The sequence below is a fragment of the Danio rerio genome, chromosome 5 (genome assembly GCF_049306965.1).
Source record: "Danio rerio strain Tuebingen ecotype United States chromosome 5, GRCz12tu, whole genome shotgun sequence".
Lineage (NCBI taxonomy): Eukaryota > Metazoa > Chordata > Actinopteri > Cypriniformes > Danionidae > Danio > Danio rerio.
Genome location: NC_133180.1, coordinates 46,047,033 through 46,066,334, shown reverse-complemented (window position 1 = coordinate 46,066,334; position 19,302 = coordinate 46,047,033). Strand labels below are relative to the sequence as shown.

Here is a 19,302-nt window from a genome sequence, read left to right as displayed (position 1 = left end):
GCCAAGTGGAATCAAAGCATGAATGCTAGTGCTTGCTTAGTTCTTTCAAAGGATAAACAGTCTCCCTGAAGTTTTCTTTACAAAACCCCAGCAATCAGGTAGTGCAGAATAGAAAATTAGGAGATAAGAGGCCTGTTTTCGCAGTTTGAAATCCATTACCACCCAAAAGGGATGAAAGATTCTATACACACCACTCAATTTTTAATGTTTCCTCTCAGTACGATTTCTTTCCTCCAGCCCTTTTCATTTCAAGAGTATAATCTCTTGAAATATCATTTAAACATACACAGTTCTCTTCAGAGCAGATGGACTCTGAGAATGTTATATTAGTGGAGGAGTCTATTCAGAGTTTGCTTTACCCGTTACTTGGTATAACAGTACCTGGTATTGTTTGAGGGTCCCGTTGATCAGGAAGGTTGACTGTTTATCCACCCTCTCTATGACCGCGTGGGCTACTCCATAGTAAGACTGGGAGCTGGTCTGTCCTGCCTGACTGCTGTACTCATCATCCACATCCTGCTTAGCAGACCTGTAACGGAGTACAAAAATAAAGTAAAAAAAATCCTTATTCACTTACACCAAGTATGTCCAGACTCGGTCCTGGAGGGCCGGTGTCCTGCAAAGTTTAGTTCCAACCCCAATCAGACACAGCTGGCCTAGCTAATCAAGCTCTTTCTAAGCTTTCTAGAAACATCCCTGCAGGTATGTTGAAGCAAGTCGGCACTCCAGGACCGAATTTAGACACCCCTGACTTACACTAATGTTGACGATGACAGGGTTTAATATTGTATTATGATATCTGTCTTTCACCAAAGGTCTAAGTAATGAAAATGTTCAAGCATCAAAAATTGATCAAACTTTATTATTTTTTATATTATTTTTTCATTACACAGAGCAACTGCCGCCTTGCAGAAGACTTTAATTAAATCACTCAATTCAAATGAATGGCTTTTACCATGTCTTATTAAAATATCTGAAAAGTTAAACAAGATGATTTATAAAAATTTAAAATGCCTTCATTTGTGTTCTGAAAAAATAATTAGATGTCTTACAACTTAAAAAAAAAAATCATTTTGTCATCATTTTCTCACTCTGAAGTTGTCGCAAACCACAAAGATTCATTTCATTTTCATTCATGTTTGAAACACATTTAGATCTTTTTGCATTTCTGTAACTGTTTTAGTCTTTCTATTAAAGGTATGCATGTCAAACATACCGCTTGCAGATTAGATCAAATTGTCTCTTATCAGAACTTTTAAACTGCTCAATTAACATAGATTCCTATCTGTTTAGAAAACGTGTTAAAGTTTTGGTTTAACTTTATTTCAAAGGATGTATAAGTTATTTTTACATGTCTTAATTTGTTCATACATTCATTCATTTTCTTGTCGGCTTAGTCCCTTTATTAATCCGGGGTTGCCACAGTGGAATGAACCGCCAACTTATCCAGCAAGTTTTTACGCAGCGGATGCCCTTCCAGCCACAACCAATCTCTGGGAAACATCCACACACACACTCATACAATACGGACAATTTAGCTTACCCAATTCACCTGTACAGCATGTCTTTGGACTGTGGGGGAAACCGGAGCACCCGGAGGAAACTTAAGCGAACGCAGGGAGAACATGCAAACTCCACACAGAAACGCCAACGGAGCCGAGGCTCGAACCAGCGACCTTCTTGCTGTGAGGCGACAGCACTACCCACTGCTTCGCCCGTCTTAATTTATTATAACTAAATTTCATGATGAAGTATGCATTGTGATACCACATCACATTTAAGTGATAAACCTAAACATAAATTGAGAAAACATGCTTACAAAATGTAACTGTATTTAATTTTCTTTGCCCATTCTGAAGAGATTACATTTTTACCATTTTGTTTGGTGGTTGTTTGTTTGTAAAACTGCACATGAAAAAACTTTGCGTGTCTAATATTTAGAATAAACAATTAAAACTGGACACACAATATTGTAAAATATACAATATTGTTTAAATACAGCCTTTTGCCACTTCTGTAGTCAGCAAGACACTGTCAACGCAATTTTACAGAGAACATGTACTGTGTAATGTAAAATATCCTGTAACTGGATATTCAACATCTGCCCAATACATTCATTTAAATGAACAGATCTATAAAGGTTCAACATTGTGCTGGCTCAATCATGAACCATTATGTTAGCATGATTTCTTGCTCCACCAAATAGGCCCTTCTAAACTCATTGGCCACAGTATTAGGTATACCTGTCCAACATCTTGTTAATGCAAATTTCTAATCAGCCAATCACATGGCAGCAACTCAATGTATTAAGGTATGTAGACAAGGTCAAGACGATCTGCTGCAGTTCAAACCGAGCATCAGAATGGGGAAGAAAGTTGATTTAAGTGACTTTAAAAGTGGTATGGTTGTTGGTGTCAGACGGGATGTTCTGAGTATTTCAGAAACTGCTGATCTACTAAGACTTTCCAGCACAACCATCTCTTGGGTTCACAGAGAATGGTCCCAAAAAGAGAAAATATCCAGTGAGCGGCAGTTCTGTGGACGCAAATACCTCGTTGATGCCAGAGGTCAGAGGAGAATGGCCAGACTGGTTCCAGCTGATAGAAAGGCAACTCAAATAACCACTTGTTACAACTGAGGTTTGCAGAAAAATGCACAACACATCCAACCTTGAGCCGGATGGGCTACAGAAGCAGAAGACCACACCGGGTGCCACTCCTGTCAGCTAAGAACAGGAAACTGAGGCTACAATTTGCACAGGCTCACCAAAATTAGACGATAGACAACTGGAAAAACGTTGCCTGTTCTGATGAGTCTTGATTTCTGCTGCAATGTTCGAATGGTAGAGTCACTTTGTACCAATTAGTCATTAGTACCAATTGAGCATAGTGTCAATGCCACAGCCTATCGGAGTATTGTTGCTGAACATGTCCATCCCTTTATGACCACAGTGTACCCATCTAGTAATGGCTACTTCCATCAGGATAACGCACCATGTCATAAAGTGCGAATCATCTCAAAACTGGTTTCTTGAACATGACAATGTGTTCACTGTACTCAAATGGCCTCCACAGTCACCAGACTCAATCCAATAGAGCACCTTTGGGATGTGGTGGAACGGGAGATTCACATCATGGTTGTGCAGCCAACAAATCTGCAGCAACTTCTTGATGCTATCATGTCAATATAGGCCAAAATCTCTGAGGAACTTTCCAGTACCTGAATGAATCTATGTCACGAAGGATTAAGGCAGTTCTGAAGGCAAAAAGGTACTAGTAAGGTGTACCTAATCAAAGGGGTCAGTGAGTGTATGTTAAAAAACGGTTCATTGATCAGCTTGAAATGATGCATGTATTTTAATTCTCCAATAATTAAACAGAAAGCATGTTACCTACGCAACCAGACAGTGTGCGGACTACCAACAATACCCTGTGTCATTCAGGAAGGTTCTTTTTAGTTTGCATTAATACAATTCCTGAGACCATCTTCCTGATCCACTGACACAAGGCAACAAATCTATGGATTTACTCTGAAACCCAATGTGTGTTTCTGGTGATACAGCCCACTCAGTCCAAGGTCGAACGTGTTGTGCATTTAAACGTTTTCTCAAGGACCGAGCTGTTGTAATGTTTGGTATTTTAGTTGCTTCACTTTCCTGTCAGCTTGAAGTGGTCTGACCATTCTTCTCTGACCTCTCTCATTGACAAAGACTTTTCAGCCACAGATCCATCGCTCACTGGCTGTTTTTAGCTTTCACACCACTCTCTAGAAACCCTAGCGACTGCTTTGTGTGAAAATCCCCAGAGATCCTCCGTCCAGAGTTCCCCTCTGGCACCGACAATTGCTTGATGGCCTAAGAGACATTTCCTGGCAATTCTGATTTTTAAACCTCTTCACCATGTCCAAGTTTTCATGCTGTGAGTCAGCCACATGATTGACTGATTAGACGTTTGCATTAGGGAGTGGTGTAAATGTGTAGTAGCAGTATAACCCAGTGCCCACTTCATTTCTAATTGACATAAACAAGAATTATGATTCATTATGTTAATTTACCGCCAGCCTAATTTTTTGTTGCAAGTGTATTGAGGTTCAAAGTCTGAAAGCACTCTGAAAATTAAATACAATTACATTTTAATTAATACCTCAAAATACTTCAAGTTATACAGTATTAATCCTTGGTTAAATTAAGAATGCTGCTTTTCTCATTAAATGCATGAGCAATTTTGTGTCAACATTAGATCATGTGCTCAAATGTTCTTGGTTCCCTTAAATCTCAAGGCTCCTATAGATCATCTCATATCACCCTGGATTAAAGGCATAATATGTATGTAATTTCCACAGCTAGAGGGGTATTCACAGCGTCAATAAGGGCGTAAACAAACAAAGGTGTTGTTTGATGATGCAATGACTGAGTGTGGAACCATGGAAGTTGTCATCTTCATTGCATCCTAAGGAACACAATTTCATGAAAACAAGTTCATGGACAAACTTAATATTTAAAATTTATCATCACGGTAGAATCAGAAAAGAAGCTGCGCTCACACTAGAGCTTAAAGGTGCAATAGGTGATTGTCTTCAGAAACATTTTTTGTTGTCCTGGTTGAAAGTCTCTTCACAGTCCAATAGTAATGATTACAGTAAACGATCTAAATGTGTTTATATGTATATTTATATTCTGGGTAAGGCATAAGACAAAAAAATCTTCATCCAATTAAAATAGTGTCGGGCCGACATCTCCCTTAATTCTGATAAGTAGCCCAAACTGTTTGTCAGCAAATGCAGATTTGAGCTAGCTCTGTCATTTGTGTATCCACTTGCTGCGCACCATGGCTCAAGTATTTCTCTTAGACAGGTAATGCTATGTTTTAAAACTTTTTTTTTGTCAGGCAGAGCTGATGTAGATTGGGTTGTTATGAATGGGTTATTTGCACTGAAGTGTTGTACAGTCACTGAAATCTCCTGGTGAAAGCTAATGTGACTATTTTCAGTTTCATAAGGGACTTTTACAGCATCGATATTCAGTTTAACATCAAAACATCAGTCGATAGCGCTATTCCGCCTAGCCTGCTTTACTGAGCTAAAGATGGTTTTATATTCATACTGGGTCATTTTTGAACAATGACGGCCTGTGACACGCTTCCTATATTGTTTACAGCTACTCTGAATATTCGGTCAGAAATGGCATGTAAGTATCGCTTAGAAATGAGTGTAATAATGAGTGTAATTCCTGCATGCCGTCGGCCAAGCTTTAGCTCAACACATGACAGAGGGTGCAGTCGTCTTTAGGGTGCACTTGTGTTTTCAGGAGGCGTGGCTTTGGATGGCAGGGGAGGGACGGTGTTTCAGAGATTTAAGCTAACAGGCTAGCATTGTGGCAGATCACCTACTGCACCTTTAAGCATGCAAAAATCTGTTGGATGGTGCTGCAAAAAGACAAAATATAAAACAAAAAAACAGAGGTTGCTTCTATAACTTACTTACTTCTATTGGTCTTAGGCATTCACATGATGGAAACTCACAGATCTGAAGTTTTAGAACTTTAGAATGCAGAGATATGCAAAACATGTCGCACATACTTTCGTCTCCGGTCTGGCATGTTTGCATGCATATAAATGGAAGTCAATGGGAGAAAAAGTGCAGTGTGAATGAAGCAGTTGAGAGATGAGCGTCATGCAGCAGGAAAGTAGAAAAACTTTTATAATGCCATATTCCACCTCTTTTGGTTCTTCCAGAGATCAGATGGGAAAGAAGCAGAGCTGTTTTACTGTATACAAAATATAGTTTTAGGTTCTGTTTTAATGCTACTCTGTGCAGGCTAATAAAACACACAATGAGTTCTATTTTAATGATCAAGATGCAAAGTCAAAGCGCATGGCGCAAAAGCATTAAGGGTGTATCCAAATCCACTTTTGATATTCTTAAGACAGAAAACTATGGTTTGTGCCCTGGTGCATGGTCTAACAGGGTTGTGTTGTTCTCCTTATGAGTTATGTGTGTTTTGAGTATAAAGTGCATTAAGCCAATCAGAATCTCATCTCTTATTCTCTTTAAGAGTCTGTTGTGTTGCTATATGATGCATTTGATATTTACATGGTGAACAACTGAACGCATCTGCAGCGAGGATAAAGAACGAGCTTCCTCCATTCAGCCTCTTTATTTATTTTTTCTTTACTTTACTTCTACTCTTTACTTTACTCGTTACTTTCGTCGAAATGGTGTTGTACGCAGTCCACTGAAAACATCCATTAGCCCACATATTTAATTTCATTTGTTAAGCACAAAGATTTGTTTCAAAACTATTTCTAAATTCAGTTATGAATTACGAAGTGTGGTCAAAAAACTGAGTTATATCCAAACACCTTCCTATTCTTTTGCCCCATATGGTGATGCATACGTCAAATCTAAACTTGTTTTGATTAAACAAATATAAATATGAATATAAAAAAAATAATACTACAAATAATAATAATAATAACAAATACAAAATAGTAATAATAATAACATTATACTATATATATTTATATCTAAATAATAATAAAAACATTATACAAAATAATAATAATAATAATAATTACATTATACTATATATATTTATATCTAAATAATAATAACCAACATTATACAAAATAATAATAATAACATTATACTATATATATTTATATATAAATAATAATAACAACATTATACAAAATAATAATAATAATAATAATAATAATAACAACATTATACTATATATATATATATTTATATCTAAATAATAATAACCAACATTATACAAAATAATAATAATAACAACATTATACTATATATATTTATATCTAAATAATAAAAACAACATTATACAAAATAATAATAATAACATTATACTATATATATTTATATCTAAATAATAATAACAACATTATACAAAATAATAATAATAATAATAATAATAATAATAATAACAACATTATACAAAATAATAATAATAAAATTATACTATATATATTTATATCTAAATAATAATAACAACATTATACAAAATAATAATAATAACATTATACTATATATATTTATATATAAATAATAACAACAACATTATACAAAATAATAATAATAATAATAATAATAACATTATACTATATATATTTATATATAAATAATAATAATAACATTATACAAAAGCTATATGTCATGAATAAACTGAAAAAAGCCCCCCGACATGAAAGAGACATGGAGGTAGTGTTTTTTATTTTTATGTAGAAAATAATAACTGTGTAACATTTTAGTCCTTTATTTTTCTTTTACATGTAGAGATATTTGTGTGTTGCTGTACATCCTGTGTGTATTTAGCAATGTGTAAGCGTTTGGACCTGCATATGCACATAACTATGAATTCTGCGCTGGACTGTAAACCAGCTTTTGGTTGGTCAATGACAGTCTATTTCAGTTTCTCAAAATAGCAACGCCAACAGTGCGCCTTAACACACCTCCTTTTTAGACTGAAACACCCATGAATCCACAAAGTGGCGCAAATGGATTTGCTATTTAAATAACGTGGCACAAAACATGAAAACTAGGGTTTTGCTGGTCTGAAAATAGATCTTGCACACATCTTGAGATATTAAAATCGTTTTTGGTTGTTGCTCGTTTTTTATAAACCAAACCAGAAATCAAGAGTTTATATATTGTCAATTTTATGGCGAAACAAAACACGGTCCATGTCACTAGTTAAAATACGTGAATCCTCAGGATTTAAACATTCTTCAAAACATTTGGGATAACATAAGTAGATAAGCCAGCTAAATAAATAATGCTGTCCTAGTGTTTTTTGGATAATTCAAATTGGAAAATCTTACATATTGTGCCTTCAAACAATCATCAGGTTCATTCATAACTCGAATACTGCTATGAATGAAGGAATAAAAGAATAAGAATGTACTGAAAAACCAAGTAGTTCTTTTTTTTATTCAGTTAGTTAAAAGAAGAGTTCACCTAAAAATTTTAATATAAAAATATAAGTATCAAACCTTTATGATATTCTTTCTTCTGTTAAACACAAAAATATAATTTAAAAAAAGTTTTAAAAAATTATATTCAAATTATATAAAAAAAATATAATTTGAAAACCTGTAACCATTGATGTACATACAAAACATACTGTGGAAGTCGATGGTTACAGGATTCCAGCTTTCTTCAAAATATCTTCTTTTGTGTTCAAGAGAAAAAAGGAGGTAAAATATAATTTTGTGAGAACTTTCCCTAAGAACTTCATTTACAAAAAAAGTATAAAATTGAAAAAGTGCAAAATAGTTTGACAAGTACACATCTGAACCCCACTGTACACAACTATCTCCAGCATAGAGCAATATCACGCTGAAGTGGATTCTGACAGAAAAAGAAAGAAAATAGGGGAACACTTAACAGTTATCAACACTAGTTTCTTCCTGGTCTACTTTCCTTGCACTCCAGCTTGACAAGACATTTGTGTGTGTGTGTGTGTGTCTGTGTGTGTGTGTGCGTGCGCTTTGAAGTGTGAACAGGAAACGTACTCTATGATGTGCTTGGCTGCTGTTTCAGATACTTCATCACTGTTGGGATCGATGACTTTCTTTTCTTCCGACTCAGCTCTGGAGACCACCTCCTCATCATCCTAAAAGAGAGTATTAACGGATTATGCTCATTTAATGCACAGTGATTGCCCAAGTTACACAATATAGCAGAATTTGCAGAATAGAAAGGAGCTCCAAAGGCGGATACTAAAAGAGGCTTCTGGGAAGCGGAGAAAAAGATGATAATGTGAGTTTGTGTACTCATGTATGACTCACTCTACACCAAGAAGCTGTCAATGCTTAATGGGAAGAAATAAGAGGGCACTCACCTCCTCTTCAAAATCCGAGCCACTTTCTTCACTGTCTGACCGCGGCGCAACTTCATAGCTGTTTTAAAGGGCATAATGCACTAGTAAACACTTGAAGCCTTAGAAGGGTTTATTGACAAGACAAGCTTAAAAAAGGTGCTTCTTATCAAAGCTTTTCCCCTTACAGTTTAATTAAAAAGCTGGCTTGCACGATGCTGCAGCTTGTGTTGGAAAAATCCTTTTATATCCCTTTCACCTACTGTAATCTACTTCAGTATTCTTGGCCAAAACCAAAGCATCTACACACATGAAAATGCTTATCTTTAATTAGCTTTCTTTACTTAATTCTAATACTTGGATTACTAAAAAAAATACTGAAATTATATGTTTGAATACATTAATTTAGCTACAAAACCACAGTGGCTATGTTTACATACACCAATTTTTGTCAATCTGAGTGAAGTAAATCTGATGGCAGATCTGTTTACATGGGCAATAAACATTCTAATCTAAGTCAAATATAAGCTTAAATAAAAGATTAGTTTCAATGCAGATAATACAAGTTTATTATGCTTGCATTTTTTAAAGCAGGCTATAGTGTCTCAGACTAGAAAAATGTAAAAATAAATATGTTTATTTATAACAGTTCTGTCTGGTTCACGAATCTGATCGGCTGATAGCTGTGTGATATTTCTGTAATAACACCGCTCATACAGCCTCCTCACCCTTGGGTATTACTCACAAAATGTTGTATGTTTTGCGTACTTGCGTAATTTCTAGCTACAGCTGATTAATTCGTTATTAATCTGGTAACTGACTAAGTCGATTTCTCTCTTTTGTATGTTGTAGTGCTGTGTTCATACCATAGTAATTGTAGTGTATCAGGAATGTATGTATTTTGTGTTGGCCACTGTATAACCCTGAGCAACTTTTGTATTTGCCATCTGTTTGTTTTTAATGAATCTCCTGTTTTCGTACTGCAGACTAGTTCAGTAAAAAGAAAGAAAGAAGAAATGCTTGCATGTGTTTAGCGTTTTTCTTTTGCACAAACACATTAGAAATCTGGTAGTGTTTGCTCTGCTTTGGCTTTTTTGAGGTTATTTATTGTAATCCCCCGTTTGTAATAGAGAAATCGTGGGAAACGTTTTTAGACTGATGACATTTCATGGCGTTCAGCCTTATAACATTAAAATGTGAGCAAAATCACCGGTTTTGTCATCACTTTAGATATTATGCTAGAGAATCATTCAAACACTAGCTCTAAAGTGACGTTTGTGAAGTAGCAACAGTTTCTACTGTTCTGACGTCAGCTGCAGATGTGAATGAATGGTGGAAGAAAGCAGTTACTCATTTAAAAGGATTTTTAGACTCTCCGTGTTTGATTTTCTTTTTTATATACATGATTATGCCGACGAACTGTTGTATAAACGCAATACTGTGCCAACGCATGTCTCCAACAAATGTCTATGTCCAACCAAATCACACTGCTACTGTTTTATTTTGGCTAGACTAAAAGCAGTTATTATTTTTTTTTAAAAGCCATTTTAAGGTCAAAATTATTAGCCCCTTTAAGCTATATATTTTTCTATAGTCTACAGAACAAACCATCATTGTACAATAACTTGCCTAGTTACCCTAAACTGCCTAGTTAACCTAATTAAGCCTTTAAATGTCACTTTGAGCTGTATAGAAATGTCTTGAAAAATATCTAGTAGAATATTATTTGCTGTCATCATGTTAAAGATAAAATAAATCAGTTATTAGAGGTGAGTTATTTAAACTATTATGCTTGGAGATGTGCTGAAAAAATCTTCCCACCTTTAAACAGAAATTGGGTAAAAAATAAACAGGGGGGCTAATAATTCAGGGGGGCTAATAGTTCTGACTTCAACTGTTTATTGTGTTCATTTGTGGCATTAGATACTTTATTTATTGTTTCTTTCCAGATTTTCTTCGTTTCATTTCTTGATTCTAGTTTACTTTTATAATTAGGTTAAAGTGCATTTCTAAAATAAAGTGCACTTATTTATTATCAGACACACCTGGGCTAGCTAATCAAGCTTTTACTAGGCTTTCCAGAAACATCCCTGCAGGTGTGTTGAGGCAAGTTGAAGCCCTCCAGGACCGAGTTTGGACACCCCTGAGGCATATACATGTAGGTACCTGAACTAGTTTGAACTATTAATCTGAATACAAGCGGATTACATGGCTGCATGTAAACATAGCCAGTGTTGCTTTAATAATCTAAAATATCCTACTTTGGTCTTGTTTGAGTTGTAATTGTGGAAAAGGAAAAGGTAAATAAACAGACAATGTGTGACCAAAATGTAACACACTGAACATCAACCTTTTGGGGAATTTTATGAGTAACATACTCAATAAATTCAAACAACATTAAAAGATCAATTTTGATATTATCATAAACAGTAAATATAAGAAACTCCAAAACAATAGGATTTTACAAAATAAAACTCTTTAAAAAAATAAATATATGCACAAATGACCTGTTCACAATTTACATGCATTTACAAAACAGACATATTGTAATATTATTAATGCAACTACAAGTAATCTTAACATATACTGTTAATTTGAGTGATTTGTTCTACTGTATATAAAAAAATGGACATTATTTACATTTTTTTTTTTTTTGCAGTTACCAAAATTTAAGCATGTTCCCTTCATCATTTCCTTCACCTCTCACAGCAGTAAACACATTGCTCACCGCAGTTTCATAGCTCTATCCAAGAGACTGGCCATATTTTATTGTGTGGAATATATTTTCTATTACCAGACACACATAAGTTTCAATGTGAGGAGAGCTTACCCTGGGTTCATCTCGAGCCAGGCCTCTAACTGACTGGACTTGGGAGCATCTGTCCCCTGTAGCACTTTCCCCGTCTCGGTCTGAATGACTTTGACTGGCAGCTCACTCATCTGGCTGTTCTCATCTATGGGCTGCGCAAATAAGTAAACATAAAAGCAGGTTTTCAGTGACAAGACGCGTTGGATTAGGTTTGACAGACTGAGTTTTCCAGAAGGAACACACATCAGTCGGTTATTCAAATCTACTCTGCTTTCATTTTCGGAGCAATTTACTTACCTCTCCATCAGGCCCGATGGCTCCCATTCCTTCGGCATCACCAGCTTCCTTCTAAATGTTAAACATGACAGCAATAAACAAGTGTTTGATGACCATTAAAAATTCCCTAACAGAAGCAGTAAATGAAACATTTAAAGTTGACTTAAAAATTATTGATGTTTAAGAGAACAAATGATGTTTAAATTAGTAAGGATTATTTTTACATTCATTTGTTGGCTTGAGAAAGACCAAAACCAACTGTATCTCCTCCAAGGCCGTTCATGCTACAAGGCCCAAATTTGGTCAAAATGTGCCTTTTGCACTAAAGATTTTAGCTATATCTCCTCATGCCAATCACTTATCATCATAATAAATAATAAATAAATGTTAAATATTACATTTTAATAATCCGGGTATATAAAAAAAGTGTACAAGCCCTTAATTTGGCCAAAAGCTGTGCTCTGCATTAGATTTTCATCTTTTCAGGTTTATAAGACTTATAGTTTTCCAAAAAAAAATATTTTTGAGCATTATTTTTCTCAAAATATGGCATGCCATGAACTCCATGACTTAAACTCTATATTTTTTGCTTATATGGCAAGCCATTTTTACAAAATGTACAATTTTACTAATATTCTAGCATGTATCACTTTCAAACTTATTAAAGCATTGTATTTTTACATAAAGTCAATTGTCCCCATAGCAATTAAACAGGCAAACCTAGCAACCATTTAAAAACAGCATTATCCCTACATCAGAGCATTGTAGGGACCTGGGTATTAGCTTGTTTGACTTATGCTAACAAATGGGGCTTCCTGTATACTATGCATGGTAAAAATGATAAGTCAAGTGCTAATAACGATTAGCTACATGCTATTGATTATTATCTAAGTGCAATAACATATGCTGAAATAGCCTACCAAGTATTGGTATTTAATCAAACATGTACATGAGTGTTGCCATTAAGCAACTGCTTAGCAACCACCTAGCAATGCCATAAACATTTTAGCAACTGCCTAGCAACCACTTAGCAAGTGCAGTGCTTCCTACCAACCGCCATTCCCAGTCCTAGTGCAGTCGTGTTGGGTTTCTCAAGCCAACATCAAAGCTTGTCAACAAACTTTAGGTTCTAGTTTCCTATAATATATTTTTTTCTTCTGGAGAAAGTGGTTTTTGTTTTATTTCAGTTAGAATAAACAAGTTTTACATATTTAATGCCATTTTAAGGTCATCCCCCTAAAGCTACAGAATAATCATAGTCATACAGTGACTTGACTTATTACCCTAACGTGGCACATAAAACTAAAGAACCTAGTTAAGCCTTTAAATGTCACTATAAGCTGAATACTAGTATCTTGAAAAATATCTGGTAAAATATTAGGTACCGTCATCATGGCAAAGATAAAAGAAATCACCTACTGGAAAATAGTTATTAAAACTATTATGTTTAGAAATGTCTTCTTTCCGTTAAACAGAGTAATGAAAAAATATATATGGGGACTAATAATTACGAAGGCCTAATAATTCTGACTGTATAAGTAGCCTTGTATTTTACTGCATCAGATTTGAGCATAATGATTTCATGCTTTCTTTTCCACGGTTATGTTGCGTCACACCTTTTTCTTCTTTCTCTTCTTCTTCTTCTCCTTGGCAGCTTGAGCAGCCTTGTGCTCATAGACAAGCTCAGTTAGGTTGGCCACATATTCATCTGTCTGTTGAAGAAGGTAGGCCAGGCGCTTGTCCTTCTTCTGATCAATTAGCTTCCTGTAACCTTCTTCATCCTCAGCCTATCGGGAAAAAAAACACTGTGAGCCTATAAAGAGCTTTAAAGAGCACCTCTTCCCAAAATGTACATATTAGGGCTGTAACAGAACACAAGTGGATGTTTTTAGTTTTTCTTATAAAATTGACAGCATTTGAAAGTGGATATGAAGTTTTGAAGAGCACATACAATGTCTTGAAAAGGGTAACTCATGCATCAGCTGAAAAGTCATAGAATCATAGAATGCTCAATGTTCATTCTTTGAAATGGAAATACAGGAAGTAAAACTAGAAGCTTCAAATATGTAAAGTGGTTGAACAACCCTGTGACCCAAAACAGACCCCTATATAATATATAATGGGCCCAAATTAATATGTTGGGAGGCGATGCATTGGGGCAGTAGGTAATGCTGTCGCCTCACAGCAAGAAGGTTGCTGGTTCGAGCCTTGGCAGGGTCAGTTTTTATTTTATTGAATATAACTTTTTAATAAAACTCTCAAAATAATTGACTTTAATCACTGAGAAATGCATAAAAACATCTATTTTTTTACAAGGGGGAGCACATACTGTATACACTTATGCGCACTAGTACATCCCTATTTTACATTTTTATTTATTTACTATTTTCTAGCTAAAAATCATACCATCAGTCTCCTCATCCTCTCTTTCTCGATTCTTTCCGTCTCCTTTTTCTGCTCTCTCTCTGTGTTGGTGTGCCAGGTGGCAATGGCCTTGGACAGCTTTTGGATTTTTCCAGAGATGGACCGGTGATATTCCTTAAAATCTTTTGCATGCTGAAGAATGCTGTTGAGATACTCCTACGAGAAAAAAAATAAAGGTCAAAAAGAAGACATCAGTGTAAAGCCTAAAAAAAGACATTACAATATCAACACATTTGAATAAATTGTGCACCTTCTAACACTACCTTTTTAGATTTTTGAAGTCTCTTATGCGCATTAGATTTATCTGATTAAAAAAACAAGTAAAATTGTAATATAAAATCTTATGTGATAATAAATAATATACTGTTTGACATAAATCAATAAATGTATTGATATATTGTTAAGGTATATAATATTAATACATTTTAAAAGGAGTTTCTTCAGGATTTAGGTATGAATTAGTTTACCAGCACTTCTAAGTTTGAAAATACATTATAAAATAACTTCAAACCCATGAATTTTAACTGATTAAAACATTATAACTTAAGCTTTGAATAACTCTTTTTCTAAACACTAGAATACCAAAATAATCACTGTTGGGTAGTTACTTGTAGTCACGCTACAAGTAGTGACGCTACTAGCTTAACTACATTTCTCAGTAGCGTCGCTATTTTCTAAATCAAATAGCTTTTCTGTAGTGAAGCTATTATTTTAAGCAAGTAGCGTCCACGCAAGCTACATTTACCGATCGCAGATCAATAAGTGACGGCACTGACAGGCCCGTGTCTAGCTGGTGAAAGTAAATCAATATGATGGCAAGAATTACTATTATTTCTTCTTCCTGTTTTACAGTGGTCGACAACAAACTTTTTGGTGTGTTACTGCCACCTCTCACTCTGGTTGGTGACATCACCAAACAATCATTGGGCTGACACGAGAAACTTGCTTGACTGAAAGATGTTTGAAGGAGAGAAGTTTTTTATATATTCACTATAATGCTTATTTCTAAATATTTCCCTATAAATAAATCAATTTTTTACTATAAATGACTATACTATTTTAAATGTGTAACACCTGGTTTTATTGGATTTTTAGTTTTAGCTGTTATATACTATAATGTGTTTCTGTTAAGTAAAGCATATTATTTGCAGTAAATAATTGAACTGAACAATTAAGCCTTGTTTCATTGACAGTTTTATTGATCACAAAGATGTGATTGACTTGGATTTAAGTTGCTTTGATTTAAAAATGAAGATTGCAAAAATAGCTTAGATGTAGCTAAGCTACTTTTGCCAAGTAGCTTTTAGCTTAGCTTACTACACTTCCGTAAGGTTCGCTTTTAGCGTTCAGCTACATTTTAAGTAGAGTAGGTAATAGCTTAGCTCACTACATTTTTCAAGTGGCTTGCCTAACACTGAACATAACTTTTGTTGTACCATAAATTCACACTCCATCAGCATTTCTTCAGATTTTAAGTCAATATAGATTTACTTTAAAATAGCGAAATTGCTTATCTGGCATTGAAAAATCTACTTAAATCAAATGGAAAAGGTTATTTTCATACACACTGAGAGGCAGGTGTTCCTGTTTTATGCATGAATTCACTTTTTGTAACTTTAAAAATATATATAATAATAAATAATATACTCGCTTTGGATAAAAGCGTCTGCTAAATGACTAAATGTAAATAAATAAAAAATTAAAACTAAAACTAAACAAACAAACAAATAAATAAATAAATAAATAAAAAAGAAACATGATTTCTTAATTCAGTACCTCCAGTAAATGTATCTTTTTTTAAACTCTTTAAATAGTTGTGCTGGATAACCAAAATATTGCAGAATATTTATTCCTCAAGACTATAAACACACACAGTCCTTCAGAAATCACTATAATATTCTGATTTAATTCTCAGGAAACAATTCAGATTATTAACAATGTATTACTGTTCATCTTATACAAGGTTTCAATTCATAATTTAATTTAATTAGTTACCTAGAGCAAAACAGGTTGGAGCTTTAAACCCCATGCGCAAATACCCTTTTTGTATCTTTAAAACAATCTGCTTGTACTAGCCTTGAAAAGCACCTTAGCAAACCCTTCGGTGCAGTTTGACGGGTTCACATAACAGCTTTGATCAAATGAGTTGCACAGACGGTTAAACTCAGAATGAAATGGGAGACACTTTAAAAAAGCATTACACAGAGCTACAAACAACATGTTACTCTATCAAAGTTTGATTGAAGACTTGAAACAAAAAAATTCTGAAACATTTGTTATGCTAATAACAATGGAATGACACACTAATGTGTATTTATATAGCTCAGTTATTGTGTATGGCCATAGACTCAAAGCGGTTCACAATCATGAGGGGGAGGGGGTCTCTCCACACCACCACCAGTGTGCAGCATCCACTTTGATGATGCGACAGCAGCCACAGGACAACGGCACCAATGCGCACACCACACACCAGCTATAGGTGGAGTGAAGAGACGGTGATCAGGCCAATCTAGTGGATGAGAATGATTAAGAGGCCATAATAGTAAGACCAATGGACAGAATTTGGCCAGGCCACTGGGGTAACACCCCTACTCTTTATGAGAAGTGCCATGAGATTTTTAACGACCACAAAGAGTCAGGACCTCGGTTTAACATCTTGCCAAAAAAATAAAACTGCTCACTGACAGTATAGTGTCCCCTTCACTTTTACTGGGGCATTAGGACTCACACAGACCACAGGTTGAGCGCCCCTGCTGGCCTCACTAACACCACTTCCAACCGCAACCTAGTTTACCCATGTGGTCTCGTATCCAGGTACTGACCAGGCTCAGCCCTGTTTAGCTTCAGCAAGTAACTCGTCTTTGGCTGTAGGTTGATATGGCTGAGGCCATTTCATACTTTATATAAAAGGCTATTTTGCAATGACTGCTTCAAGATGCCTCTTGTTTTGACTTCATGTCAGGTTATTGGCTACTAGACCATTCTAGCAGATTGTTTTCTTCATCTAAAACCAACGGAGTTTGCTTTGTGTGTGGGGGTTCATTGTCTTTCTAAAACATCCACTCTGGATTCATCTTTATCTGGTAGAGCAGGTGTTGAGACAGGTAACTAAAGCAGCTAATATTCATTCAAACTGACAAGGGGCAGAGGGTTGCTTTCTAAAAAAAAAAAACTGAGATTTTAGCTGCTGTCTGGGCTTTCCATGCTTTTTTACACCTTTGTCTTCATTTGTTTAAATACATTCACCCTGTGTCATTTCCTTTTATTTTATAAACTTAACTACTAAACTAAAATTTGTTTTTATTTTTTGTATGTATGGATTGCTATGGTTGTAACTGGCAGCTGTTGAAAAGTCAACAGCATCTTTAGAATTATATTTTCTTAGAAAAATGGTTAAGTGAATGAATCTTCGCCCAACAAATGCTTAAGAATTACTTTCTCCTCATTGACTAAACGGGACAAGATCATTTAATTGCTCATAATATGACTTCTCTGAAAAGCACTGTCAGCTAGTCAATACACTATCTGACAAAAGTTTTGTCGTCTATCCCTTTTGTAAGAGCAACAAATAATACTTGACTTATAGTGGATTCGAAAAAGTGGCAGAAGGTCAATTTTTCTGAAGAATCATCTGTTGAACTGCTTTTCAATCATCACAAATACTGCAGAAGACCTACTGGAACTCGCATAGACACAAGATTCTCACAGAAATCAGTCAAGTTTGGTCATAGAAAAATCATGGTTTGAGGTTACATTCAGTATGGAACCATGCAAGTGGATGGCAACATCAACAGCCTGAGGTATTAAGACATTTGTGCTGCCCATTACATAACAAACCACAGGAGAAAGCAAATTCTTTAGCAGGATAGCGCTCCTTCTCATATTTTAGCCTCCACATCAAAGTTTCAGAGAGCAAAAAAGGACAAGGGGCTCTAGGACTGGCCAGCCCAGTCACCAGATATAAACATTATTGAGCATGTCTGGAGTAAGATGAAGGAGGAAGCATTGAAGATGAATCCAAAGAATCTTGATGAACTCTGGGAGTCCTGCAAGAAGCTTTCTTTGCCATTCCAGATGACTTTATTAATCAGTTATTCGAGTCATTGCAGGGATGTATGGATGCAGTCCTCCAAGCTCATGAGAGTCACACACAATATTAATTATTTTTTCACTGCAGCATGACTTTATATCTATCATGCTATCTATAATGTACATTATTCCAGTTAAGTGACAAGACTTTTATCTAAGCAAAGTAAGACCTGACTTCCCTAATTAAATAATTAAAAATCAAGGCATGATCATATTTTATTTTATCAAGAGGCCTTTGCCTTTCATATAAGCCACTTCTGATACCAAATGATCAACTAGATGTCAAGTTATTATTTGTTGTTCCTAAAAACCTTGGATGGGAGACAATGCTTTTGTCAGGCAGTGCATATACAACAAAGAACATGCTAGAAGCTCTGTCTGTTTTTTATCAGTAGTATAGTTTTATAGGTCACACTTGATATACTGATCAATTATCGATCACCTGATGTTTCTGTCTGCGCTTTCTCTCCTGTTCGATCTTCTGCTGCTTTTCCAGTTTCTCTGTCATGCGAGCCTCTCTCAGCGTCTGTCTCTTGCTGCGCTTGTATGCCTTGGAGTTCAGGGCTGTTTCAAGAGTTGTGTCTCGGCGCATACAGGCTACAACATCTAGCCTCAGCTGAAAAAGAAAGAAAAAAAAATCAATCATCATCATCATCTGTGGCAAACTGCATTAAGCTAATAAGCTTCATCAAATGATAATTATATTCTGATGCATTTCACACATATTTTGCCCGTAATTGTTTTTAATTACAGCACAACAAGGCCGTGAATTGAGGAGCCTGTTTTCCAAATACAACAAGGGCGCCCTCTAAAGGTTCGATGCATTACACTGAGTAAATTAAACATTCAAGGCACAACTTCAGACACC

At 35.3% G+C, this 19,302-nt stretch overlaps 2 protein-coding genes across 5 annotated transcripts in view; both read right to left on the bottom strand.

Annotated features, from left to right (window-relative positions):
- dmrt1 (doublesex and mab-3 related transcription factor 1) overlaps window positions 1-19,302 on the bottom strand; it is a 346,340-nt gene that overhangs the window by 110,325 nt on the left and 216,713 nt on the right. The window lies entirely within an intron of this gene.
- Window positions 1-19,302, bottom strand: part of smarca2 (SWI/SNF related BAF chromatin remodeling complex subunit ATPase 2) — a 111,245-nt gene that overhangs the window by 66,293 nt on the left and 25,650 nt on the right. For all 4 annotated transcript variants that reach the window (NM_001044775.2, XM_073949888.1, XM_073949889.1 and 1 more), the window contains 8 exon segments: window positions 382-529; window positions 8,532-8,632; window positions 8,861-8,918; window positions 11,667-11,797; window positions 11,943-11,993; window positions 13,538-13,708; window positions 14,328-14,501; window positions 18,877-19,050. In NM_001044775.2, the coding sequence (NP_001038240.1) occupies window positions 382-529; window positions 8,532-8,632; window positions 8,861-8,918; window positions 11,667-11,797; window positions 11,943-11,993; window positions 13,538-13,708; window positions 14,328-14,501; window positions 18,877-19,050 (1,008 nt within the window).